Source organism: Elephas maximus, chromosome 26, assembly GCF_024166365.1.
Source record: "Elephas maximus indicus isolate mEleMax1 chromosome 26, mEleMax1 primary haplotype, whole genome shotgun sequence".
Taxonomy (NCBI): Eukaryota; Metazoa; Chordata; class Mammalia; order Proboscidea; family Elephantidae; genus Elephas; species Elephas maximus.
Genome location: NC_064844.1, coordinates 27,081,132 through 27,108,539, shown reverse-complemented (window position 1 = coordinate 27,108,539; position 27,408 = coordinate 27,081,132). Strand labels below are relative to the sequence as shown.

The following is a 27,408-nucleotide window of genomic DNA, read 5'->3' as shown; positions in this document are numbered from 1 at the left end:
TACACATGGCTGGTGGGAATGTAAAATGGTAGAACCACTTTGGAAATCTGTTTGGTGCTTCCTTAAAAACCTAGAAATAGAACTACCATACGATCCAGCAATCCCACTCCTAGGAATATATCCTAGAGAAATAAGAGTCTTTACACAAACAGATATATGCACACTTATGTTCACTGCAGCACTGTTTATAATAGCAAAAAGATGGAAGCAACCAAGGTGCCCATGGACAGATGAATGGATAAATTATGGTATATTCACACAACGGAATACTATGCATAGATAAAGAACAGCGATGAATCTGTGAAACATTTCATAACATGGAGGAACCTGGAAGGCATTATGCTGAGTGAAATTAGTCAGTTGCAAAAGGACAAATATTGTATAATACCACTATTATAAGAACTTGAGAAACAGTTTAAACGGAGAAGAAAATATTCTTTGATGGTTATAAGACGGGGGAGGGAGGGAGAGAGGGGGTACTCACTAATTAGGTAGTAGATAAGAACCACTTTAAGTGAAGGGAAAGACAACACACAATATAGGAGAGGTCAGCACAACTGGACTAAACCAAAAGCAAAGAAGTTTCCTGAATAAACGGAATGCTCTGAAGGCCAGTGTAGCAGGGGTGGGGGTTTGGGGACCACAGTTTTGTGGGATATCTATTAAGAAAACATTCTGCATCCTATTTTGGAGAGTGGCATCTGGGGTCTTCAACGCTAGCGAGCGACCATCTAAGATGTATCAATTGGTCTCAACCCACCTGGAGCAAAGGAAAATGAAGAACACCAAAGACACAAGGTAATTATGAGCCCAAGTGACAGAAAAGGCCACATAAACCAGAGACTACATTAGCCTGAAACCAGAAGAACTAGATGGTGCCCAGCTACAACCAATGACTGCCCTGACAGGGAACACAACAGAGAACCCCTGAGGAAGCAGGAGAGCAGTGGGATGCAGACCCCAAATTCTTGTAAAAAGACCAGACTTAATGGTCTGACTGAGACTAGAAGGACCCCGGAGGTCATGGCCCTCAGACCTTCTGTTAGCCCAAGGCAGGAACCATTCCCAAAGCCAACTCTTCAGACAGGGATTGGACTGGACAATAGGATAGAAAAAGATGCTGTTGAAGAATGAGCTTCTTGGATCAAGTAGACATATGAGACTATGTTGGCATCTCCTATTTGGAGGGGAGATGAGAGGGCAGAGGGGGTCAGAAGCTGGCGGAATGGACATGAAAAGAGAGAGTGGAGGGAAGGAGTGGGCTGTCTTATTAGGGGGAGAGCAATTAGGAGTATATAGCAAGGTGTATATAAATTTTTGTATGAGAGACTGACTTGATTTGTAAACTTTCCCTTAAAGCACAATAAACATAAAAAAAAGGATCAGCAGTTATTCTACTTTGGAAGCGGCGTATGGGGTCTTAAATGCTAGCAAGCAGCCATCTAAGATGCATCAGTGGGTCTTAGCCCACCTGGAGCAAAGGAGAATGAAGAACTCCAAAGACACAAGGTAATTATGAGCCCAAGAGACAGAAAGGGCCACATAAATCAGAGACTACATCAGCCTGAGACCAGCTACAACCAATGACTGCCCTGACAGGGAACACAACAGAGAACCCCTGAGGAAGCAGGAGAGCAGTGGGATGCAGACCTCAAATTCTTACAAAAATAGCAGACTTAATGATCTGTCTGAGACTAGAAGGACCCTGGAGGACATGGTCCCCAGGCCTTTTGTTAGCCCAAGACAGGAACCATTCCCAAAGCCAACTCTTCAGACAGGAATTGGACTGGACTATAAGATAGAAAATGATACTGGTAAGGAGTGAGCTTCCTGGCTCAAGTAGACACATGAAACTATGCAGGCAGCTCCTGTCTGGAGGGAAGATGAGAAGGCAGAGGGGGACAGAAGCTGACTAAACGGACACAGAAATACAGAGTGGAGAGGAGTGTGCTGTCTTATTAGGGGGAGAGCAACTAGGAGTACACAGCAAGGTGTATATAAATTTTTGTCTGAGAGACTGACTTGACTTATAAACTTTCACTTAAAGCACAATAAAAATTAAAAAAAAAAAGAAAAGAGCTTTATCTTGAGGATCCAGTTTGGGTAGCTGCCCTTCTTCTGGGGTAAACATCAAAGAATAGACAACCTACCTCCTAGATATTTGTTAATGTGGAGATCCCTGCTGCCTCCACACAGGCACCTATGGCCTCCACACAGAACCAGGGGCATTGCAGCTTCTGTCCTTTGGACGTGAGGCAGCAAGGAGAACTTCCTGGCTACTTGCATCCTCTGCCAGGGTTGACACATCAGGAGGATAGGATGGGAACACACAGCCTCCAAAGGACCCTTGGGAGAAAACTGGAAACTTCGAGGAGGATCGATGAGACTTCTGAACTAGGGAGTTTGAACATTTGCATTCCAGAGGTGGGACTAGGGCAGGTTAGTTATCCTTTTCCCTCAGTTAGGCAGAGAGCCCTTAGTCCTGCTACTTGGGAGAATCAGCTCCATTTTGAAAATCTGCCACCAGTTTCTCCCACATGCCCCAACACCCTCTTCCCTCTGCCCCAATTCTTTTGTTATAGGGCAAGGCTTCCCAGCTCAGGACTAAGCCCTACCTAGGTTCTTACCTTTTTCTGACCAAGAATGACCAGGAGAAGCTCAGAGGTTCCACATGAACAAAGGTTTATTAGGGACAGAAAGAAAGTAAAAAGGCTCGTGAGGGAGAGATGGAGAGGGGTTTCCACCTACGCTAGCCTCCAGTGTCTCTGAACGAAGGATTTCTTAGGGCTTACAAAAAGGCATTATCTTTATTCACTAGATGAGTGGAGATTTCCAGGAGGGGGGAGGGATTATGAAAATCAAATGTGCGCACATTTAGAATTCAAGATGGATTTCCTCACAGAGGTTGTAGGAATGAAGATGGAGTCTGTTGTGAGGGCTGCTGGGGTGTCAAACAGGACTTATTCTGGGATGTTGTGCATGTGTGATGTCTCTGGATCCTGGTTTGAGTCCTGGCAGGGGATCCCGGCTCATGATTATATCACGTGGAAGGTCATTTATAGGTTACCTTGATTTTTACTGAGCATGTTCTGCACCTGGTGGGGGACTTGAAAAACAACTCAGGAGGGTTATCAGTAATTTATAGCTGGTCAAGAACGTAGGGATAGGAAATACGGCCCCTTATCTTGTCTAAGCACCTAGTTTGTTAATCACAGGTAGTCCTCAGGTGCTAGCAGTAAAAGTCATATGGTGGTCTGCACTTAGGTTTAGATTCCAAGAATACTGAATCAGAAGCTATTTAATTATAGCCAGTCTGATCTCTTGCATGTCTCACTTTGAATGAATTGATCTGGTACTGGTCTCATTAGACTCTACGGTTTCCTTGCCCTACAGTTTCCCATGTGGCCAAATGTTCCTTACCTCACACACAAAACATGTTTGTGGAATCTACAGTGTGATGCAGGATGTGTAAGAAATGTACATGGAATGTTTACTTAAGTTCTGCACAATACTGGGAAACTTACATCTCAATAAACAAAAACAAAAAAACTAAACCAGCTGCCTTTACATTGATTCCGACTCAAGGTGACCTCATGTATTACAGAACAGAACTGCTCCTTGGGGTTTTTAATGGTTGTACTCTTTTGGAAGTAGATCACCACTTCCTCCTGGCCTCTCTTCCAAGGAGCCTTTGGGTGAATTCGAATTGTCAACCTTTTGGTTAGTAGCTGAGCACTTAACAGTTTGCAGTACCCAGGGTTTCCTCCCACATAAACAATCTCCCCTCCCTTTAATTAGTTTATGTACACTCCGCAGTGGAAACTACTGAATTTCCATGCAATTACCTGTCTTTTTTATGAAAGCTTTTCTTTTTTTCTTTTTTATTCTGAAATATTATCTTTTTATCTTGTTTAGTCACCCTAGTACATTTAACATTGATGACTTGGTGCTTCAAACCCAGCTGTAGCTCAAGGCATGGCATAGTGTCTTTTTTTGTGTGTGGAATAGTGTCTTAAGTGATTATTTTACTTAACAAAATGGTTAATGGAAGGCAAAGGGGTTGCTTTTAATATGGAAAATATTAATCGTGCACGAATCTGTGAATGGGAATGAATCTATAGAGAGAGCTGAAGTCTAGAGTGGAGGGGAAAGAGGAGCCTTCACTAAGTAAGTGATGCCTGACAAGTTTTGAGAAAAATAGAATGTTATAGCAAAAACAGTAACAGACAAAATAAAAAGCAACACGGTGCAGGGGAAGACCTCATGAGAAAAGCTTGAGAAGAAGTTAGGCGTGTGTGTATGATTAATGGAATGGAGGTTCCAGCTAGAGGCAGTTTCTAAAGAGTAGATAGAAGAGTTCAAGAGACTGTACAACGTCCAAAAGTTAACAGCATACCAGAACAGCTGCAAGGGTGTAGAATAATAATTGAGCACAGGCTTTCATCTGGAGTCCCGGGCTAGAACTGGAGTTCTGTATCTCACTAGCTAAGGTAAGGTGAGGTCCTTAAACTGTAAGCCCCTTCACTCTTTGTAAAATGAGATACTCACAGCACCTATTACATATGCTTGTTGTCTCCTTGGAAACTCTACTGGGCAGTTCTACTCTGTCCTATAGGGTCGCTATGAGTCGGAATCGACTGGACGGCAGTGGTTTTTTGCTGTAAGGTTTAAAGGGACTAACGTAGTTTTTTTAACATGTAGCCCATAGTCAGAAGAGCCTTCAACCAGGAGCACAGTAAATGGTAATTATCGTGGGGGCGGGGCCAGCGTAGGGAGGGGCGGGGTTCCGCTGACCTTTGCGCAAGCGCAGACCCTCCCGGTGCGCGCTTCAGGTAAGCCAGCAGCACCTGCCCTAACATGGGGTGCTTGACTTGGGGCTCCCCAGAAGGAGGGGTGGGGCAGGTTTACCTCCACAGTTCTGGGGTCACACGGAAGAGACTCGAGCGTTATTGTCTTAAGCTTGCCGGAGGCGCCGCGGGGCAGCCGAAGTGCTTCCGGGTCGTTCTGAGCGCTTGGCCCGGCCGCCGGGGTTGTGTTGCTCGCGCTGCCCGTGCGCGCTGGCGCAGGCCTGGCGGTGGCGTCTGTGGAGCCCGGGGGCAGGGAAGGGTCGGGGGAAGCACGGGACCACTGCGGGGAGGTGACGGGCACTGGAGAAGCGGGAGAACCGGGGCGGCCGGGAGATGGTGGGAGCGGGGACGGGATCCGGAAGCTGGGGCACCGGAACGGGGGCGACCGCGGGGCCGGGGGCGGAGGGTGTGGGGGGCCCCTTGGGCCAGCCCTTAGCGGCCTTCGCCGGTTGCTTGGCTCTCGACTGTGGGAACCTGAAGAAGCTGGTGATTCCGGGGCTTCGTGCCGGTTCGAACCTCTCTTCTTCAACTTGAGCCTGTCAGAGAAGCGAAGCCCTGCTGGTGCCGTGGTTAAGAGCTCGGCTGCTAACCGAAAGGGTGGCAGCTTGAATACACCAGCTCCCCTTGGAAACCCTATGGGACAGTTCTACTCAGTGCTGTAGGGTCGCTATGAGTCGAAATGGACTCCACCGCGACGGGTTTGATTTGGTTTTGTATCAGAGAACCGCTTAATTTAAAACGTGACCTAAATGCCACCCTTTTCCCAAATCCTGTCTATTCCTTTGGTGAGAAGTCAGAAGCTTCTTCGTTGGTGTACGTCTCCCTTGTCACAGCAAGTTAGTAAGCTTAACTTTGTTGGAAGACAGGAATGTAAAATATAAACTATATATAAAATATATTTTTAATATATATGTAATTATTAGGTAAATTATTATGCAGTGTTGTTTGGACTTTAGTCTCTGAACGCTTAGCATACGTTCCACCTACAAAAAATTTTATTTGATGCCTTAAACTGTGGATTTGTCTACAGGTCGTCTGTTTTGTTTGTACCTGCCCCCCTTGCACATTAAAAATAACTCCAAGGGAGCGCCCTATGCTGAGGATGACTTTTTTCCTGTCAGTGTTGTACAGCATTGTACTAAAGGAGCAAACAGCTCCCTTCCTATCCAGTAACCTACCTCTTGGTCACATCTAAGTTCTTTTTAACTTGCTTTGGTTCATTTCTTTTCTTTCAGGTAAGAATAATAAAGTTTTAATCTTTGGGTCCCCAGGGCGATCACATTTTCAAAACGAGAAAAGAGATTTTTGGGGGAAGGAGGGAACACCTGGTAATGATAGGATAATCCCACGAAAGTAGGGTGTTTAATTACCCCACTCTCAGGCATTGTGAAAAGGAGCCAAAACCGTAGGGCGTAAACACATGACAGTAAGCAGAGCTTGGACTGCACAGCGTTAGGGAATGCACCATCTCTGCACAAAAGACAGGGAACAGTGTGACAGAGCATATACAGGGTATCAAAATCCTGCTGACTGAGGCCTTAGGAAAACAGGGTAAAAATGTAGGTTTACATTTCATATGTTGAGTAACAGTCATATATTCCATTTTCTTAACTTGTTATTTAGCCCTTTCCCCTTGTTTAACTTTAGAGAAAAGAATAAAGACTTAAACCCTTTTCCTTGTTTAGCTTTTACTTTGATAAATCGGAGTAAGAATCAAGATCTAAACAGGCTGTAGTTCTGCCACTTACTGCGTGATGGTGGGCAAGTTATTTAATCTCTGGAGTTCCTTTTCTTTAAGGGTAAAGTGAAAGGATGGACTAGGTCAATTTTTCTCATATGGTCCATGGCCTCTTGTATAAAATTCATCTGGGGAGCCTGCTAAAGGGCAGGTTACTGGGGAGCCAACCCTAGATGTGCTGAGTCAGTCTGGGGGTTGGGGAAGTGGAGAATTGCAGGCTGAGACCCAGGAATATGCATTTTTAACAAGCCTCGAGTGATACAATTAAAGATTTTGAATACTGTAAGAATAGCAGCTCCTTGGAAACAAGAACCAATTAGTATATTGCTCAACTTTGTATCCCCAGCCTTTAGCAAAGTGCCTGGCACATAATTCAATAAATAATATGTAGAATAAGTAAATGAAAAACTCCAGCCACAAAAAAGTATAGTAACCACTTACAGAATAACCTTTCCTTTCTCAGGCGCTTTACAAAAGCTTTTGCATATTGTCAGTGGTTGCTTGTTAGAATCCTGTGAGATAAACTAGGCAGGCATCCTCATGCTCATTTAACGGATGGAAAAAGTGTCTTGACCTAATGGCCTTCACACCAGAGTAGGCACTTGACAATTGTTTGTTACAACGACAGAGTGGATGTTAGAGCTGAAAGGAAGTTTTAAACAATCTGGCTTCATTCCTTCATTTTACAAATGGGGAAATAGACCCAGAAATTTTTTTCCCCACTGAAAGCATAGTGGGTAAAGAGCCTAGGTTCTGGTGTTAAATGGCCTTGGTTGCAGCCTGCCTTTCCCATTTGATAACTATGTGACCTTGGGCAAGTTATTTAACCTCCCTGGCCTCAATTTCCTAATTGTAAATTATCAAACTATATGGGATTATTGGAGGATTAAGTGAGGAATACATGTAAAGCAGTGAAGTATAGTACCTGGTACCTAGAATACATGTAATTAGTTATTATCATAATTTGTCAAGAGTGAGTGGTACATTGAGTTAATGGCAGAGTGGTGGTGGTAAGGCTAATTGACTCAAAAAATGATTAAGTTCAAGTGCTTTCTCTATTACGTTCCACTGAGCAACTTTTTTAAGAATTGGGAAGGATCTGAGATTATGCCCTATTTGCAAGTTAATAAGTTAGCCTGCCAGTTTCCTGGATGCAGGTAGAAGACAGAAGATGATGGGTCTGAGACAAAGGACTTTATTACAGCAACAGCAGTAGCCAGACTGTCAGCAATGCTATCAATGTTCCGAGCTCCAGTTCCCACAGGGTGATGTGAAAAGGGCCAGATGACAGCTGCCCTTTTCATTTCAGGAGAGGAAGCTGGTATTTTTGGAGCCCAAATCTTTTATGATGGACAGTAAGCATGCCTGTCCTTTGCTCTGGAGGAAAGCATTATCTTCCAAGTGTGATTGTCAGCCAACATGTGTCACCACAAAGCTCTAACAACTATGGCTTTATTCTCCTACCTTAAAAAGAAGTGGGCACAGAGTGACTTACACATGGTAGGTAAGGCAGTGCGAGGAAGGACCTGGTCTAGTTCTGTGCTCATTAGATCGTATCTTATTGCCTAATTCAACCAAAAAATGGTTTGACATATCTCCTACCATTCTGTAGTCTTAGATCTGCTTTTAAAACCTTAGTTCCATAAATTGTTTTTTATGATGCTTTCTTGAATTTTATTTCCTCTGTGCTTTATCCAGTTTTGTACCTTTGGTTCCATTGTGCCCTTAGGTATGCTCACTGTATAGACCGAAAAAACAAAAACAAAAAATGTTGCCATTGATTTTGACTCATAGTGACCCTATAGGACAGAGTAGAACTGCTCCATAAGGTTTCCAGGGAGTGGCTGGTGCATTTGAACTGCCAACCGTTTGTTTAGCAGCTGGTTAGCAGCCAAGCTCTTCATCACTGTGCCACCAGGACTCCCCTCACTGTATTAAAAAAAAAAAAACAAAAAAAACTAGGTACGTGGCATGTCTAATACAAGTAAGTCTATACTAATTTCGGGCCCTATTCCTATACAGATAATCATGCAGACTGTGGGAATGAATTGACATTATAGTTATGATGATAAAGACTGAATATACTTGTTCAGGTTTACATGTATCTATTGGTTTAAATTTAGGATGGCCCGTACTATGGAACCACTGGCAAAGAAAATCTTTAAAGGAGTTTTAGCAGCTGAACTTGTGGGTGTTTTTGGAGCCTATTTTTTGTTTCAGAAAATGAACACAAGCCAAGGTAATCATTTCATAATTTCATGTTCTCTAGAGGGGCGTCCAGTTTGCCAGTGCATTTTAAGTGGCATTTTTGCAGAAGTTTTTTCAGATTCGATGTAGTAGACATTTATGGGCACAAGGGTAGGAGTCAGTTATTATACTAGGTAACTTACTTTCCATTAAAAAGAAAAATTAATTCAGGTTTGTAGACTAGGGGAATTGTTTCACACCTTCGTGGATATCGCTAGTGGGGCTGGATACCCTTGGTCTAGCTTAGTTTGGGAGCACAGATGGAAGAAACTCAACCTGCCCATTGCACTTCATTGATTGAGAAAGCAAGAGGTGCCATAGCTATGTTGTCTAAGCAAGCTGTTTTCTCAGGCTAGCAGTTTTTCCTCTCATGTGAGCACTATAAACCCATCCCACACCACTGGCCATCACTGAAGATTTTAATGTTTTGTGGAGAAAAATTTTGTATTAGAGCCCAAATTGGTAAGTTAGGAAGTACTGCATTTTCTTTCCAGAAAGTAGGAAAAAGAGTAGTCCTAGGGTGGTAGCCATCTTCAAAGCTTAGAGAAGGGACCTCCAGTCAAGTTCTCTTTGTGATTGGAACTGTCCATGGAGTGAAATTGGCGAGAGCCTTTTCCTAAAGGTATTTAACTGGAACACTATGAAATGGGACACTGTTGGGTATTCACAAAGTCTATAAGGTTATAAAAGAAAGCATCCAAACAGCATTTAAAAGCCAATTAAAGCTTAGGATCAACTTCAAAAACTGTACGGTGCAGTCTTACTTCAAATTCCCTAACAAGTTAAATGGCTTCCATAAAAACAGTTCATAAAATTACATCATGTATACAGGCCGAAAACTTAAAACGCTGAAATATAAGGCTATGTATCAGGCAAGTGCAGCTTGGATCCTACTGGAAAGGATATAGCTCCTAGATTATCAGAAGGACCTTAAAACAAATTTGAAATCTGTATTATTCCCAGGGTGTAGACACCGAAGCTAGCATTAAATTGTGTCTCTGTTAATATGAATTTCTGATCATGTCTAATTTTAAGGTTTTTTTTTCCTGTCAGATTTCAGACAAACAATGAGCAAGAGATTTCCTTTCATCTTGGAAGGTATGTTTTTCCTTAACTAAAAAGAGACAAAACAACTTTTTCAGGTAACCTATAAATGAACACAGCGAGTCGGAGTCGACTTGATGGCAGTGGATTTTCTTTTGGTTATAAATTAAGTAGTTATTTCTTTAAGATCTTCAACTGATTAAGGGCTAGAAAGAGTATTGTTTTTTATTTTGTGATATGTCAATCAATCTCCAACAGAACTCTTCAGCATCATTTTAGCTTCTGAGACCATGTGGTGAAGAAAGTGCCCATCTGTAGACAGTTACCTAATGGGCTGGATTCTGAGTTCTCCTGTTGGTTAAGATCATAGACTTTGAGATAAATGGCACCTGTTTTTATTTATAGTTTATTACAAATCCATTGAACAATCTGGAGTGTTTGGAGTCAGACTGCAAGATCAAGAAAAATGGCAAAACAGCAAAAATTAGGGGTAAGTAAAATTTTAATTTATAATTAAAAACATTTTCTTTGCTTTTTAGTTTTTTGAGTAGTTCGCAGCCTTTTCTTTCTGAAATTTTTCTTTTTCTTGATTATACTTTTCACATCTCTGTTGTGTAGCCAGTCATCACGTTCAGCCTCCCATTTAAGCTGTTTGAAACCTTTGGAAGAAAGAGAAGGATGAGCCCGATACTGTAGACTACTGGTGGTCCCACAGAACACCTGACTGAATGGGAACTCCTGGCCTGCCATGGCCTGCAGTTTGTTTCCTGCCTACCATACAAATCCACTGTTTGTTGCTCTTCTTCTGTATCGTTACTTATTGTCCCAAATTCATGCTTTACAAGTAAAAGACTATGAAAGGGAACAAGTGTGCAAAAGATTTTTTTCCCCCTAAACACTTAGACTGGTGAAAAAGTAGAAGCCAGTAACTATCAATATCAGAAATAATTAAAATGTCTTTACTTGGCCTACTCATACAATATAACTTTGAAAAGCCGGTAGGTAGTCTAAGTACCTTTTCATCCTACATTCTGCCCAGCTTGGGAGCAAGTTGTAGGTACTAAGAATATTTGCATTTATTCTCCAAGAATATTTACATTTTCAGAAGTTCTAAGTCAAGGCTACTTTAAAACCTCAGTAAAAATTCAAGGTACTTACTTGCATTATCTTTGTTAGCCATGGCATTCATGCCAATGTTATCAAATTTGGATCCCATATTTTCATCTAATAGGTGGCCAAACTAAAAAAAAGAACAACCTTATTAGAAAGCTTATAACAATGTGGAACAGTTAACTTATTAAAGCAGTCCATTAACCTTACCTCTTCAGCAGATACAAACAGGCTGGAGTCATTGAGATTTCTTTTCTTTTTTTGCCTCGGTCCTTAAAAAAAAAAAAAGTATAAGCCTATTGTAAATCAAATGATTTTTGGGAAAATGTACATCTTTAAACATGGTCTTGTTAAAAAATACTTCATTTGGCTTAAAACCCACAATTGTAGTTATCCTCTAGCCCCATTAAATAGCTGACATTTAAGGGACAAATCAAAGTTAGTATGTAGTATTTTTTAAAGTTAATATCCTAATAGAACTGTTCAGATGACAGTAGTGTCTGCTTGCCTTTCAGATTTGGCCACTGATCAAAATTTACCCTCAAAAGAAATATCACAGTATCAGGCAAGATTAAAATCCCAAAGTTTACATGGATGGGTTTGGGCATATTTAAAGCAAAAGGCAAATTCTAACTAAATTGAGAGGTGTCACTCTTTGAACTAACTGAAGAAACTGACTGAAGGTGGTGCTGGTGGTTGTCAGGTGCAGTTGAGTCGGTTCCGACTCACAGCGACCCTGTGCACAGCAGAACGAAACACTGCCTAGTCCTGCACCATCCTTACAATCGTTATGCTTGAGCTCATTGTTGCAGCCACTACGTCAATCCACCTTGTTGAGGGTCTTCCTCTTTTCCGCTGACCCTGTAATCTGCCAAGCATCATGTCCTTCTCCAGGGACTGATCCCTCCTGACAACATGTTCAAAGCATGTAAGATGCAGTCTCGCCACCCTTGCCTCTAAGGAGCGTTCTGGCCGCACTTCTTCCAAGACAGATATGTTCATTCTTTTGGCAGTCCCTGGTATATTCAATATTCTTTGCCAACACTACAATTCAAAGGCGTCAATTCTTCTTTGGTCTTCCTTATTCATTGTCCAGCTTTCACATGCATGTGATGTGATTGAAAATACTATGGCTTAGGTCAGGTGCACCTTGGTTTTCAGGGTGACATCTTTGCTCTTCAACACTTTGAAGAGGTCCTTTGCAGCAGATTTGCCCACTGTAATGCGTCTTTTGATTTCTTGACTGCTGCTTCCATGGCTGTTGATTGTGGATCCAAGTAAGATGAAATCCTAGACAACTTCAGTCTTTTCTCCATTTATCGTGATGTTGCTCATTGGTCCATTTGTGGGGATTTTTGTTTTCTTTATGTTGAGGTGTAATCCATACTGAAGGCTGTGGTCTTTGATCTTCATTAGTAAGTGCTTCAAGTCCTCTTCACTTTCAGCAAGCAAGGTTGTGTCACCTGCGTAACGGAGGTTGTTAATGATTGTTCCTCCAATCCTGATGCCCCGTTCTTCTTCATATAGTCCAGCTTCTCGCATACAAATTAAATAGGTATGGTGAAAGAATACAACCCTGACGCACACCTTTCCTGACTTTAAACCAATCAGTATCCCCTTGTTCTGTCTGAACAACTGCCTCTTGATCTGTGTAAAGGTTCCTCATGAGCACAATTAAGTGTTCTGGAATTCCCATTCTTTGCAGTGTTATCCATAGTTATGATCCACACAGCCTAATGCCTTTGCATAGTCAATAAAACACAGGTAAACATCCTTCTGGTATTCTCTGCTTTCAGCCAGGATCCATCTGACATCAGCAATGATATCCCTGGTTCCACATCCTCTTCTGAAACCGGCCTGGAATTTCTGGCAGTTCCCTGTTGACATACTGCTGCAGCCATTTTTGAATGATCTCCAGCAAAATTTTGCTTGCGTGTGATATTAATGATACTGTTCTATAATTTCCACATTCGGTTGGATCACCTTTCTTGGGAATAGGCATAAATATGGATCTCTTCCAGTCAGTTGGCCAGGAAGCTGTCTTCCCTATTTCTTGGGATAGACGAGTGAGCACCTCTAGTGCTGCATCTGTTTGCTGAAACATCTCAATTGATATTCCATCAATTCCTGGAGCCTTGTTTTCTGCCAGTGCCTTCAGAGCAGCTTGGACTTCTTCCTTCAGTACCATTGGTTCCTGATCACATGCCACTTGCTAAAATGGTTGAACATTGACTAATTCTTTTTGGTATAATGACTCTGTGTATTCCTTCCATCTTCTTTTGATGCTTCCTGCGTCATTTAGTGTTTTCCCCATGGAATCCTTCACTATTTCAACTCGAGGCTTGAATTTTTTCTTCAGTTCTTTCAGCTTGAGAAACACCAAGCATGTTCTTCCCTTTTGGTTTTCCATCTCCAGCTCTTTGCACATGTCAGTATAATACTTTGTCTTTTCGAGAGGCCCTTTGAAATCTTCTGTCCAGTTCTTTTACTTCATCAATTCCTCCTTTTGCTTTAGCTGCTCAACGCTCAAGAACAAGTTTCAGAGTTTCCTCCGACATCCATCTTGGTCTTTTCTTTCTTTCCTGTCTTTTCAGTGACCTCATGCTTTCTTCATGGATGATGTCCTTGATGTCATTCCACAACTCATCTGGTCTTCGGTGACTAGTGTTCAATGTGTCAAATCTGTTCTTGAGTTGTTCTCTAAATTCAGGTGGGATATACTGAAGGTCTATTTTGGCTCTCGTGGACCTGCTCTGATTTTCTTCAGTTTCAGCTTGAACTTGCATATGAGCAATTGATGGTCTGTTCCACAGTCGGCCTTGTTCTGACTGATGATATTGAGCTTTCCCATCATCTCTTTCCACAGATGTAGTCAATTTGATTCCTGTGTGTTCCATCTGGCGAGGTCCAGACTCAAAATGACTGAAGGTATGTTATAAATGAAGTTTTGGCTATACCGCTCAAAATAAAGTTGCTTTTTAAAAACAAACAAAAAACTTGCAGCCTTTGGGAATGTAGGTAAAATATGCTTTTATCCATCCTCACTTTTCCTGAAAACAGTATTACTCCAACCGTTTGCATCTTTGTCATCGATGTCTCTGGTACCACTAGAGCTACTTTCTTTCGTTTGCTTAACGTCTTTTTTAAAAACGGCTTTACTGAGAAATGGAACCCTGGTGGTACAGTAGTTAAGAAATTGGCTACTAACCAAAAGGTCAGCAGTTCGAATCCACCATCCATTTCTTGGGGCAGTTCTACCCTGTCCTATGTGGTTGCTATGAATCAGAACTGACTTGATGGCATTGGTTTGGGGTTTGTTTTTTTCTTTTTTTTTTTTGGTTTTACCAAGGAATAAATTACAGGCCACAAAATCCAGCTGATCTGAGTGTATACTGCAGTGGGTTTTAGTAAATTTAGAGTTGTTCGACCATCACTATAATCCAATTTTAGCCCACTTCCATCATGCAAAAAGATCCCCCCATGCCCATTTTTAGTAACATCCCTCCCCCAACCATTGGTCTGCTTTGTTTCTATAGATTTGTATTTCCTGGATATTGATTACACCCACCGTGTTTAACTTAGCACATTTTTGACGTTCATCCATGTTGGAGCATGTATTAACTCATTCTTTTTCATAGCCGAACCACTGTATGGCTATACCACATTGTTTATCTATTTTCCAGCTAATGGATATTTGGGTTGTTTCCCCCTTTTGGTTATTAGGAATAATGCTGCCATGAACAGTGGTTTTTGTGTGGACATACCAGAACCACCTCAGAAATAGTTTCTAGAGCATTTCACCTTAATTTTTATCAAGGTGACATTATGATATTGAAGATCTGTGCCTGCTATTATCAAATATTTAACTTTAAGCAAAAATATCCATTTGCATAGCATTAGGATAGGTTTTTTGGTTTTTATTTATTTTGTAGGTAAGTATCTGTGACCTTACTGAATAAGCACCTAGTATGCTGCTTTTTAAAAGTTTCCTTAAGATTCATTTAACAACAGCATCCAATGTTTGGAAATGTAGCATCATACTCCTAGGATCAATTAATACATCTGTTTGAAATTTCTTTGCCTCCTTTTTTGTTTTAATCAGTTTTGTCAGGTATCTCTTCATCAACATCCAAAGCTGTTAACTGATTAAGGTCTGTGATCCTTTCAGGCTAGTATGTCTTCTGAAAAGAGTACTGCATTATTCAAAATAAGATCCTTAAGAGAGCAACGTGTAACATGACAGGCTCAGTAGGACTTGAGGCTAAGCAATACTTCTTTTCTGAGGGATGATCCTGAGGAAAATTCTGCCTTGTATTTGCGCGTATATTGTTATTAAAATGTGATCTTAACACGCAAAGAAAGACAAAGTCTGGAAAATAATGTGTAATTTAAATATGCCTCAGGTATATCATTTATTAGGGGACACATCTTCACTGTGATACTGCTAGCACTATTTGGCAGAACTAATAAAAATGTACAGGTACAAGTCTGTGAGATATTACCAACATGTAAATTGTTATGACTTTGCAAATCTATTTTCATTCTTTATCAGTATTTACCAGTAAGCAAAAGCTTGAGAGCCATTAGAAGCAAAGCATGATTTAGCAACAACAAAAAAAGGGCAAGACTCCAAATTTATCCACAGAATTAAGGAATGGAGTATTTTTTAGTGCTTCTTAAATTTTTATCCAAAACTTTTTTTCTTTTATTAGCACCTTACAACTGTTAACCTTAAAAGCAAAATCTACCTAAGTATGAGACTATGTGGGCAGCTCCTGCCTGGAGGGGCGATGAGAAGGCAGAGGGGGACAGAAGCTGGCTGAATGGACACAGGAAATACAGGGTAGAGAGAAGCAATGTGCTGTCTCATTAGGGAGAGCAACTAGGAGCACGTAGCAAGGTGTATGTAAGTTTTTGTATGAGACTGACATATTTGTAAACTTTCACTTAGAGCACAATAAAGAAAAAAGATTTGATTAAAAAAAACAAAACAAAAACTCCCTGTGTGTTGTGGCAGCAAAATGGTAGATCTCAAAAAAAGGGAAAAAAAAAGGAAAATGAAGTTAATAAAGGAACATGGATTTTTCAAAGAGTCAAATGTCAAAGAATAAGAGTTTGTTGAGAAAAGGCAAAAAGAAAACAGGTATCTGTGGAAAAATCTAGAGCTTACATATAACTGAACAGTTTCGACATGAATAAAAAAGATCTATGTAAACATGAGAGGAAAGAACTTAGGGAGAGAAAATAACTGAATGTGGCAAATAATAAAAATTTCTTTCCTAAAGAAAAAATTGAATTATACTAACCAATTTAGAAATGTTCAGCTTCCAAACTGATAATGAATATATACTGCCTTTTACACGGCAGTGCTTCTGGTTTAAAAGAGATGAAATGCATTTTCTTACCTTGAAATGACCCAGCAAAGTCAAAATCATCTACACCTTTTCTCTTGTGTCTCTTGGTATTGACTTTGGAACAGTCCTCATCATCAAGTTCTGTTAGCCAAAAAAAGAAATAATTTAAAGATAATTTACTGTACCATCTGGGTTTCACAGTTCCACTAGCACAGGCTCTGAGGATAGAGTGAGGCCAAAGCCTTAATAATTAGTACAGTCCCGTACTTTGTGCAAGTACACAGTTTACATGATAGGTTCAATAGGACCAAATAGTATAAAACTCTTCAAAACAAGAAGAAAAATTCTGCTGTGCTCCGGAAAGTAGGATGTTGGGCAGGTGTATATGTACATGGAGATACACGAAATGACAAAGATTTTAGAGAAAAGTCCAAGAACACAATTTCGGTGCTCTTTGCTGATTTCCACAGTAAGATAAAATGTACACATTCTTACGCTCTAAGGAGATGATGAACATTAACTTCTTAGAACTGCTAATTACTATTCTAACTTTTAAAAAAGGCAATTTATCAACTCAATAAGTACTACACATGGGTAGGCTAATTGGTTTTTTCCATTAAAATTGTAATAAACAGTTTAATTTCCATGAAAACAAGGTGTATAACTGTTTATAACAAGTTATTATGTCCTAGTGACCTTCTCATCAAATATTCCTATTTTTAATTACTTTCCATATTTTGATTTATATAGTATGCACAAATGACCTTGTTTGTTATCACCATTATTAAGAACTTTAAAAGCTACACTAACTTACACTCCTTTTTTGTTTAAGAAAGGCATGGATTTTTCTAATTTGCCCAAAGCCAGCCTACTCCAAATATTCCCTTTTGGAGCCTTGTCTGGGGAACTCAAATCAGACATTGATTTTAAGACACAGAAGATAGATGTGATGTTAGGAAAGTTTACACCACACAAAGAAATGAGGGTGAAAATACTTGCTTTGTAAAAGGGGGAGGCAACTATAATAAAAATGTTGCCTGGGCCCGTTATGGAAATACGGAGGAAGAGGGAAGTTTCCTTGGAGAATCAGGAAAAACAGCATGAATAGCATGTTTGGACTTTCACTTACTTTTTATTTCCTAAAACAACAAGTAACTAAAATAGCACAATAGCCTGAAACTTTGGTAACCACTGCGGTGGATCTGGAATAGACGGGTATTTTTATTGCCAATTTCAAGATGCCATCACACCACCTCCCTTCTTCCCATTACTGAGTGAAAATGGGGAGTGTGGAGCAAAAATAGAATAGTTGCATGATTTTTTTTTTTTAATCTGAGTTATAGAATGTATATTTAAACTTCTATACCAATATTTATTTAACACCTATTATGTTTTAGTGATGTCCTAAGCCCTTTATAGCTATTTAATTAATGTTCATAAATACTTATCAGGTAAATTTAGGGGGATTAGGCAGATATCCCGTATCAGAGAATTATTTGCCAGGCCAAACATTTGTGGTCTTTGCATTTCCTCCACAACCTGCCACCAAGAGAAATTACAATTATTTCTGGAGATAGAATGAAAGAAAAACAAATTGGGATGAGAAAGGAGAGAGAGAGGGTGGGAGAGAAGAGTGAAGAAAGAACAAAGAATCTAGGCCCACTACTGATGGTGGTGGTTGGCAGTTTCCTCTGATTCAGCTCTGGCCCCATGTACAACAGAATGAAACGTTGCCAGGGCCTGTACCATTTTCACGATTGTTGGTATGCTTGAGTTTGTTGTTGTGGCCCCGGTGAATTTTCAGTGCCTTTCAACCTAGGGGGCTCATCTTTGAGCAGTACATTGGACACTATTATATTGTGATCCATAGGTTTTCATTGACCAATTTTCAGAAGTAAATCATTAGGCCTTACTTCCTCTAGTCTATCTTAGTCTGGAAGCTCTGCTGAAACCTGTTCATTATGGGTGACCCTTCTGTTTTTTTTTTTATTATTATGGTGCTTTAGATGAAGATTTACAGAACAAATTAGTTCCTTATTAGACAACTAATACACATTTTTTTGTGACACTGGTTGCCACCCCCACGACATGTCAACCCTCTCCACTTCTCGACCGTGGGTTCCCCATTTCCATTCACCAGATTTCCTGTCTCCTCGAGCCTTCTTGTCTTTGCCCCTGGGCTGGTGTGCCCATTTAGTCTCATATGCATGGTTGAGCTATGTGTATTTTTTTTTTTTTATGGGCCTGTCTAACCTTTGGCTGAAGGGTGAACCGCAGGCTAACTGCTGATGAAAACAAAAAGGCTTAAACTCAAAACTCCTTTGTTTCTTTTAAAAAAATCTTGAGTTCCAACTAGGCAAAAGATCCTCTTTAAATTTCTGGCTGATTTTAATGTTAATTTGAATACAGGGCCATGTTAAAAAAACAAGGCCTTCAACAGAAACATTAGCCTAATGCTGAGGAAAAAAGGAAGACAGAGTTTATTCTATCTTATAGTTTGTTTCTGTCTTATAATTTAAAAATGCCTACCTGGAATACCTTCACTTTCATCATCTAATACATCCATGAATGTTCCTCCATCTTCATCAGTTTCAGCAAACTCTTCATTCATACTTCCTAAAGAAACTTCGTCGTCATCCAGGTTACTGAAGTCATCATCACTGCCTTCTGAATCTTCATCTTCTGGGTTATCCTTAGCTCCTTTTGTTTTCTTTTTCACGTTGCTAAAAACCAAAACAAGACAACAAATGGTAACGTAAAAGAGGGCAGTGTTTCTTAAAGTGTATTTTGGTGACTCCAGGCTACCAGGCTATTAAGACATTTGGTGAGAAAGAGGTACAGACCACAGCCAGCCTTTATTTTTAATATGCTAATATGAATATAAAGGTCCAAAATTAAACTGCTGTATCCACTTCCCCATATTATTTGAATACATTTTCCCCACATATCGCACAGCCCTCTGGTCTAGTGTTCTGAGAGACAACAATTTAGAAAATGTTGAAGAAACCAAGTCAGTCAAGTCAGTTACAGTGACAGTAAGAAGACAAGTATTTTACCCAGCAAAGTCAAGGTCATCCTTTCCGGAGCTGAAACAATTATCATCTTCAAATGTGTCTGCAGGAGAAGAATATACAAATTGTGAGCTAAAGCAAAAATAAGGCTGACGTATAAAATAAATAAAAGACATATATCTGACTCAATTATTATAACACAGTCGTGATTCTACTGTTGATCAAAAGTAAACACCAAAACGTTGTGACTCTCGCTAGCCTTATACTAACGTTTACAAGCCTGAGAACACACTAACCCTAATCAAATCCCTAAACTGACTTCCAGTTAATTTCAGCTTCTTTCTATAGCCCTTTTATAGAAAGACAGTAAATACCAAGTAAAATATTTAGCAACTGCAGTCCTTTTTACTCTATTAGGACTATTTAAGTGCTTATTAAGTTTAGTATTAATATGCAACAATAGTGATATCAAACATACGCCTTTTCACTGCCCATGCTTTTTGTTTTAGTTTATTTTCACTTAAAAATTTTCTAACTCTGTTAGAAAATAGGTGAAAGAGATTACTGTCACCAGTAATATAAAGAGATTAGAAACAGCAAAAATGGATTTATTTTATGAGACTTGACCTTATGAATAGAAACACAGAAATAAAATTTTTTTCTCACATGAACTGTTCAAAGCACAATCATATTTTTCTGGAGCAAATGTGGGCAGATTCCCATATATCATTCAAAATATTTTAATTCTTCATTGTGATCGTCACAGTGTTCTAAGCTACATGAGATTTTTAAATAATTAAGGTCACTTCTACCACTAATGTTCTGCAGTCTGTAAACAAACAGTGACAGATTATTTTATAAATTGAAGAGTCAACAAAAATTACCAATCATCTTTTCAAATTCATCGTCATCCACATCTTCTATACTTTCTTCATCTGCATGCCGTTTTTGTTTCTCTTTAGCAATAGCAACTTTTTTATAATACCTAAAATAAAAAGCATGCAATGTACTGGATAGCTTTATTAAGGGCCTGTTTTACTATTTCCAAAGCAACTACGACCAGTGACACAAACCACAGTTGTAAAAGCTGTTAAGTATAATCAATTGGATATAAAGGACTAAAAACTGTATTGTTTAAAAAAAAAAAAAAAGTCTGGAATTCAACAAAATTTTTAAAATGTTAAGTGTAGAAAATTAAAAAAATTTAAGTTTCTTACAAAACTAGTTCTTCATTAATACATCACAACTCGTCTTAATCAAAATGGCATAGTAAAAGGTTGTAGCTTCCACACTAATGATATAAATATTAGAGCATTATGAAATGTGGCTCTAAATGACCTCGAATTACCATAATTTTCATCAGTCAACCCTACTCTGACATTAGGGTACAGCGAAGCTTAGCTTTGCAGTTGGAGTCACACCCTCAAAATTCTTTACACAGTATGTTTTTAAAAAGCAAACCAAATCACACCAATTAACCAGATGAGATAGCAGCTACTTTACTGCTATAAGGCATTAGTAGTAATACTAGTAGGCTTAGGACTTATTTCTATAGTAGCCCAAAGAATTTTCCTAATTCTTCTCTAAAAAACCAAAAATCTGTTGTCACGGAGTGGATTCCGACTCATAGCGACCCTACAGGACAGAGCAGAACTGCCCCATAGGTTTTCCAAGGAGCGGCTGGTGGACTTGAACTGCCGACCTTTTGGTTAACAGCTGAGCTCTTAACCACTGTGCCACCAGGGCTCCAATTCTGCTCTAAGGACCATGTTTTGAACAAATTACTCATCAGCTGTTCATCACTATATTAAACTAACACAAATTTTAGGTCTGTAAGAAAATTATTACATTAAAAAAAAAGACATTAAAGATTAAGTTCCACAAAGCTAAGATTCATAAAATGAAACTGATGTGCAAAATTATTAAAAAAAGCAAAGCCCCTAACTTTTCGTTTCACTTAAGATAGTTTAAGATTAGCAAAATGACTAATTTATAAATTCCCTTCACAGAAACTGATACGGTGACATGTCCTCTAATCTTTCCAAAATATGCTAATGAAGCATTTTAAGGAAACACATTTTAGATTTCAACAGCTCCCCAAATAAAATGATATTAAATTATTACCTGTGGAAAAACACTTCATCTACTGGTATTTGACTTTCTTCTTTTGCAAGGAACTCCTTACTGTTCACTAAGAAAACAAATCAGTTAAAAATGTTACTTTATTCAAGTAATCCTTTTTATGTTATTCAAAATCTTAAGAATAAATACAGAATGCTGAAATTCTACATCTCAGAACATGAGGATGGTGGGGAGAGGCATCCTATAGCGTGAAGGACAACAACTACGTGGGAAAAGCCTATGTGGGGAAGGACCTACCATTTGAAGCAATCCATTAACTACAGTGGTAGCCAGTGGAGTAGCCAGTACACAGCTATCAGTGCAAGTCACACTGACAGAGCAGGGTCTCTCACTGTCCTCCATCTGCATCCTTAATAAAGCCAAACCAAGCCAGCTGCCATTGACTCAATTCCAACTCATGACTCCATGTGTATCAGAACAGAACTGGGCTCCACAGGGTTTTCAATGGTTGATTTGAGAGTAAATCGCCAGGCCTTCCTTCTAAGGTGCCTCTGGGTGGACCTGAACCATCAACCTTTTGGTTAGCAGTGGTGCGCATAACCATTTGTGCCACCCAAGGACTCCATCCTTAATAAAAGGGTTCGCTTAATAATAGCTTTAAGACTTGCCATTTTCATCTCAGAAAAGTGATAATAATGCTTGCCATTCTGGGAATAAACATAGAATTAGCCAGTTTTACCTAATGCTAAGGATAACTAAGAAAAAAAAAAACGGATATTAGTTTTTCCTCTTCAGAATAAAAAAATTTCCAATATCTTGATTAAAGGCAGGCTTCTAATACTAACTCTCTTAACTTTCAGTTAATACAGGCATAGTCCTTTTACCTCTCATAACCTCTGTGAAGTCAGTCAGTTGGAGACTAGATGGTTTATAGAGTCTAGTTTAACCCTAGGAGTCCTGGTGGCACAGTGATTAAGCACGTGACTGCTAACTGGAAGGTCAGCAGTTTGAACCCACCAGCTGCTCTGTGCCAGCTGCTCTCAGGAGACAGATATGGCAGTCTGTTTCTGTAAAGATTTACAGCCCTGGAAACCCTATGGGACAGTTCTACTGTGTCCTATAGGGTCAGTATGAGTTGGAATTGACTTAATGGCAGTGGGACTAGTTTTGGTTTAGTTTAACCCGAAACTCTGAAAAAGGGAAAAAAGGAGTTGGATTCCGGTACACAAAGAAATGTCTATACTGAATAGAAAAACATAATTAGCTCTACAAGATGGATACCACATTCAAATGGCTATAGAAATATGTTAACTAAGTTTAAGATGATGCTCCAAGACAAAACCAATTGTTACAGAATTTTGTTCTGCCAAACCCGTATTAGAGAGCTTAAAAGATGCTGTGAACTGTAAAAGAGAACTGTGTATCGGGGAGAGTGTGGATGAAGCTACAGATGATATAAAAATGTCAAATGTTGATACTTGTTGAAGCTAGGTAACAAGTACAGGGGAGTTCATCATACTATTTTGTTTACTTTGGGTATGTTTGAAATTTTCTGTATTAAAGTTAAAAAAAAAAAAAAAAGCCCATCTAGACATATAATAGACTCAAGAATACACACACATTTTTTAGAACAAAAGATGGACGATAATGTCTCTGCTCCTCGGGTTTTCTTCTGATCAAGTGGAGCAGAGAATAACACAACTTTATGTGTTACTGTCTGCTACAGTCTTTTCAGTTTCAGTTGTCCAAGCTTGATACTTACCAGCAAGACTACGAATATCTTTTATAAACTGTTTCCTTTTTGGCTGCATCACAACACTGTCTGTGTTTTCTGAAATGTAAAATCAACAGTGCTTATATTGTTTGAAAAATGTCAACAATGAAAGTCAAATAATTACATAGAAGCATACCTTTGCCTTTATGTGGCTTTGGATTTCGGTACACAAATCGATCCAAGAATCTCATTAGTGTGAAATCCTGCAGTGGGTCCCCTGAATACTGAATATAACTTCCCTGAAAAGGGGGGATGAGATTTAAGAACTTAAATTATACAGTCATGCAACGTATCACATCCCTTCAGGCAACATCCGACCACATATGTCTGTGGTCCCAACCCCCACAAAGCCTATTATATTAAAAATTCGAGGTACATACAATGGTTCGTAATAACAAATGGGTGCCACTTTTCAACTGGCATCAAAACATTATTATTATTATTGTATTATTATGTTAGTGACTGGAAGTGTTTGTTTTTTATGCATAGAAAGGTACACTATATACTAAGACAAACATCTGACAGACGTTAAATACAAACGGGATCTAACTGTTCCAACTTAAGCACAAATCTGACTTAAAGACAGACTTAGGAATGGAACGCCTTCATAATCTGGGTACTGCCTGAACATACTAAAGTGTTCACACGATGTCCAAAATCACATAACATCCTATTTCACAGAGCTTTTTGTGGATGTTAAGTGACACATGACTGTATATATACATCCAGGTAAGAAAAAGAGAAACAAAACAGGCTTCTGTTATGTTGCAATTAAGGTACAAATAGCAATAAATGACCCTTCAAACACCTTTTTTATGCACATTCTTCACATGAAAACATTACAAATACATACACATACATATTCTGGATGCATTACTGATCTTATGAAGAGAAAAATAACACTAATACTGTAGGTCATCTAACCATTAACCAGGATTCAAATCCTGAAGCGGCAAACAGCATATGAGAAAGAGGACGACAATCTTTGTTCAGGAGAAAAGCCTGCTGCGGTTTTCTAACATCCTGAATTTCCATTCATCTCAGAGGGGGAAGAATTATCTGCTGCTCTGTATTAAACAAGCTACTGCTCCTGTACAAAAGTAGTAAAATGTATCTATAATTTTATTTGGTGACGAAAACACTGTATAGCCAATTATCTAAAAGTAGTTTATTTAGCTTTTCTTATTTATCTTTGCAATATTTAGACTCACCTGAAGGATAGTCTTTGCAAAAAGGGCCACAGAGGGATGAAAATGCTCAGATAGCTAAAAAGAAAAACGCGGACAATGTCGGCATTTCCATCGTCAACTCTTACTACAGTTGTAGATTACTTAAGAAAATCGAAAGAATTAAAACTTACAAAGCAAATATGTCAGAACAATAATTCTCCAATATTCTGGCCTCAGGATTCCTCTATATACTTAATTATTAAGGACTCCAATAGCCAAGATATTTACATTAGAAATTAAAATTGAAAAAATTTGAATATTTAGCATTCATTAGAAATAATCAACCTGTTACATGTTAATATAAATAACGTTTTATGAAAATATATTTTTCAAAACAAAAAATATAACAAGAGTAGTAGTATTTTACAATTTTGCAAATCTCATTAATATCTGGTAGTTGGAGTCTTATTATCTGCTTTTGTATTCCATGTTATTTTGGTTTAAATGCCTGGAAGAAAGTCTGGCTTCACACAGGTATGTAGTTGGAAAAAGAAGGATTCCTTAGCAGCCCTTTAGATAACCGTGGACACCCTTCTGTAACACTACACCAAAACCAGAAGATTCCTTGCGATATGGAATCTGAAAATCTATCAATCGACTTCTGATATTTGTTACTCAAAATGCATTGTTCTGCTTTGAATGGGTCTTTCTTTATCCATGTATGCCTTTTAACATCGAGCACTAGCCATTTAGGAAATACTAATTCGCTGAATCAGTTCTTCAAAATGTAGACACATTTCATTATACAACCAGAATCAGAAACGTCTTTGTAACTATTACGCTGTCAAGTTCAATGTGGTGTATGCAAGGTTTCCAAAATTCTAATCTTGTCTTGAAAACCTGAATTTCACCACTGGCAACAAGTACTATCAGTTGTTTACTTTGAAGCATCAAGCTCACTTCATTCATTTTTGAGAAGATATCTCCCAAATACCCACATCTGAATAACTACAGTTTGTCTGTCAGTCACGCTTCCATGAAAAAAGCCGCTGGCTGAGCCTGCAGCCACTGCCCAAGTGCTTCTCCTTGAGATGACCTTCATACTTAGGTATGCAGAACTGCTGTACGCACACCTGCCGCAGATTCACACACAACATTAAGAAGTACGCTTTAGGGTGGAGACAGTAAAATCAGTAATTCTTCCTGCTTCACTATTCTTAAATAATACTGGTTTATTCACTTATTTTTTAATCAGGAGCATGTGGTGGAAAACACTCTCACAGCTACCAGCGCAGTCTGGTGCCACTGTCTTGATTTGTGCTGAGGTGCTAGCAGTTCTTCTCATCATTTCTTTTATACCATTAGTGCCACTGTCCACACAGTGAAAAGGCAAATTATGTCTTGACATTATTATGAAAATAGTTTTGACCTTGCAGACTCAATGAGGGAGTGTCGGGGATCCCCCCAAGGGTCTGGGCCCACAGCTTGAGAATGGCTGCCTGGGAATATACTTAATTGCTTTTCAAAAGAAATCACAGAAAGATTATTTGAAATATGAGCTCCTCTGATGAACTTAAAAAGTAACTTTCCCAAAAAATTCTATCAGCATGAAATATAATGCCTACTGCATAAAGCCAAATTCACTCATTTTACAGAGCTGTTAGATGTGATTACCTACCTACAAAAGAAAACTCACAGCCATGTACATTTTGGATTTAAGATTTTCTACAAAATGAACACCACGCACAGTATCCTTCCTCAAATGTGGGAATTTAATGTGATGATTTTAATGGTATGAGCTATAAAGCATCACAGCTTTGAAACACATTTTGAAACGGTTCCTTATGACAACTGATGTCTAAAGAACTGGATCAATTTATCATTTATAAGAAAAATGAAAACTTCAAGGTGTTAAAGCCATAAAAAGAAATATACAGCACAAATGAATTAAAAGACATGTGAAATTATTTTACCTTTTTGAGTTCCCAAAGACTTGTACGTTCAGCTCCACAGAACAATGGGTTTCTACTGAATGGATCATATGTATTTAATTGTTTGCCACCTGAGGGAAAAAAAAAGGGATTTTTCAAAATGTTTTATTCCTAGCCCAAGAAGTCATTAAAACCACCACAATTAATGTCACAGGAACACAGAGTTTTCAACATGTTAGCCAGGTATCCTACCTGGATTAAAAACTCTAAGCCCCTTCAAGAATTTATCTATTTCTAGCATTTGTTCTTGAATAAACCAGGCAGCATGTTTATCCCAAGTACTAAAAGCTCCTTTCCAAAGCTGCTCCTTTTTTCAAATAGCCACAAAAAGTGCCTATTTTTGGGTCAATAAGGTCATCAGTGAAAGCAAATCATCTGAAGATAGAAAAGGTCTAAAGTCTTTTGGAGCTTTACAGTGCTCTAAATATGTCTTCATTCTCAGTTCAGACTGTAGGACAACTGATGGATTCTTTTCAAAACTTTCCTGGAGGCTACCAGACTCCTCTTACATTTCACACACAACTCAAGTCTAGAGAGATGAACTAACTTGACCAGAGTGCCACAGTAAGTTTGAAGAAATGTGTCTGGCACCATGTTTCTTGATCCTTAAAGCTAGTGTGTGTGTTTTTACAGCCTCAAATGAAGAAACTGCATTTCTAAGATTCCATTTAGCGCTAACATTCTATTAATAGATTTAATTCACTTCGTATGTATGAGGATGAAAAATCACTTAAAGTGGCTTTCTATAGTCCTAAGAAGTTGTACAGGGTGAATATGATGATCAAACAAAGAGCCAAAAGCTGCACACTATCCACAATACATAACCAAATACTTTTGTTTATACTTTGGTATATATTACATTGGATGTCTTCAATGTCTGAGACCTCTGAAGCTAAAATTGCTTCGAAGGTATAAACTTACTACCTTTGTAGTTGAAGGAAACGAGATTTACTGTGTAGCTAACATCCAGTTTTCTCATTTAATTTTCACAGTTCCAAAATTAGGTATTTGCTTTAATTTCTAAACTATTTAAAAACGTTT

General features: G+C 39.0%; 2 protein-coding genes across 4 annotated transcripts in view; one reads left to right on the top strand and one right to left on the bottom strand.

Moving 5' to 3' along the window:
* Positions 1 to 4,784: 4,784 nt before the first annotated feature.
* CEBPZOS (CEBPZ opposite strand) lies at positions 4,785 to 10,583 on the top strand. Of its 3 annotated transcripts, none has more exons than XM_049870616.1 (5): positions 4,785 to 4,832; positions 8,709 to 8,824; positions 9,886 to 9,930; positions 10,282 to 10,366; positions 10,495 to 10,583. In XM_049870616.1, exons 2-4 carry the CDS (start codon positions 8,710 to 8,712, stop codon positions 10,362 to 10,364), a joined length of 243 nt encoding a protein of 80 aa, XP_049726573.1. In that variant the 5' UTR covers positions 4,785 to 4,832; position 8,709; the 3' UTR covers positions 10,365 to 10,366; positions 10,495 to 10,583. The 3 variants fall into 3 exon arrangements, with proteins under 3 accessions (XP_049726573.1, XP_049726574.1, XP_049726572.1); XM_049870617.1 differs by lacking the exon at positions 4,785 to 4,832 and adding an exon at positions 5,270 to 5,683; XM_049870615.1 differs by lacking the exon at positions 4,785 to 4,832 and adding an exon at positions 5,759 to 6,082.
* The window catches only part of CEBPZ (CCAAT enhancer binding protein zeta), a 24,106-nt gene continuing 7,057 nt past the window's right edge, over positions 10,360 to 27,408 (bottom strand). Inside the window, exons 5-16 of the mRNA XM_049870607.1 lie at positions 26,350 to 26,438; positions 24,419 to 24,472; positions 23,344 to 23,446; positions 23,196 to 23,264; positions 21,476 to 21,542; positions 20,236 to 20,336; positions 19,397 to 19,454; positions 18,870 to 19,063; positions 16,392 to 16,481; positions 11,197 to 11,258; positions 11,035 to 11,116; positions 10,360 to 10,535 (exon numbers count right to left, since the gene is read on the bottom strand). Of these exons, the coding sequence (XP_049726564.1) occupies positions 10,390 to 10,535; positions 11,035 to 11,116; positions 11,197 to 11,258; positions 16,392 to 16,481; positions 18,870 to 19,063; positions 19,397 to 19,454; positions 20,236 to 20,336; positions 21,476 to 21,542; positions 23,196 to 23,264; positions 23,344 to 23,446; positions 24,419 to 24,472; positions 26,350 to 26,438 (1,115 nt within the window). The 3' untranslated portion in view covers positions 10,360 to 10,389. The remainder of the gene's footprint in view (positions 10,536 to 11,034; positions 11,117 to 11,196; positions 11,259 to 16,391; positions 16,482 to 18,869; positions 19,064 to 19,396; positions 19,455 to 20,235; positions 20,337 to 21,475; positions 21,543 to 23,195; positions 23,265 to 23,343; positions 23,447 to 24,418; positions 24,473 to 26,349; positions 26,439 to 27,408) is intronic.

What these genes read in the sequence shown, in the direction of transcription:
- CEBPZOS (XM_049870616.1), top strand. Translation starts at nt 8,710, where the DNA reads ATGGCCCGTACTATGGAACCACTGGCAAAGAAAATCTTTAAAGGAGTT. An exon ending in GAAAATGAACACAAGCCAAG is followed by an intron (nt 8,825 to 9,885) that starts GTAATCATTTCA and finishes TTTTCCTGTCAG; the next exon opens with ATTTCAGACAAACAATGAGC. An exon ending in ATTTCCTTTCATCTTGGAAG is followed by an intron (nt 9,931 to 10,281) that starts GTATGTTTTTCC and finishes TTTTATTTATAG; the next exon opens with TTTATTACAAATCCATTGAA.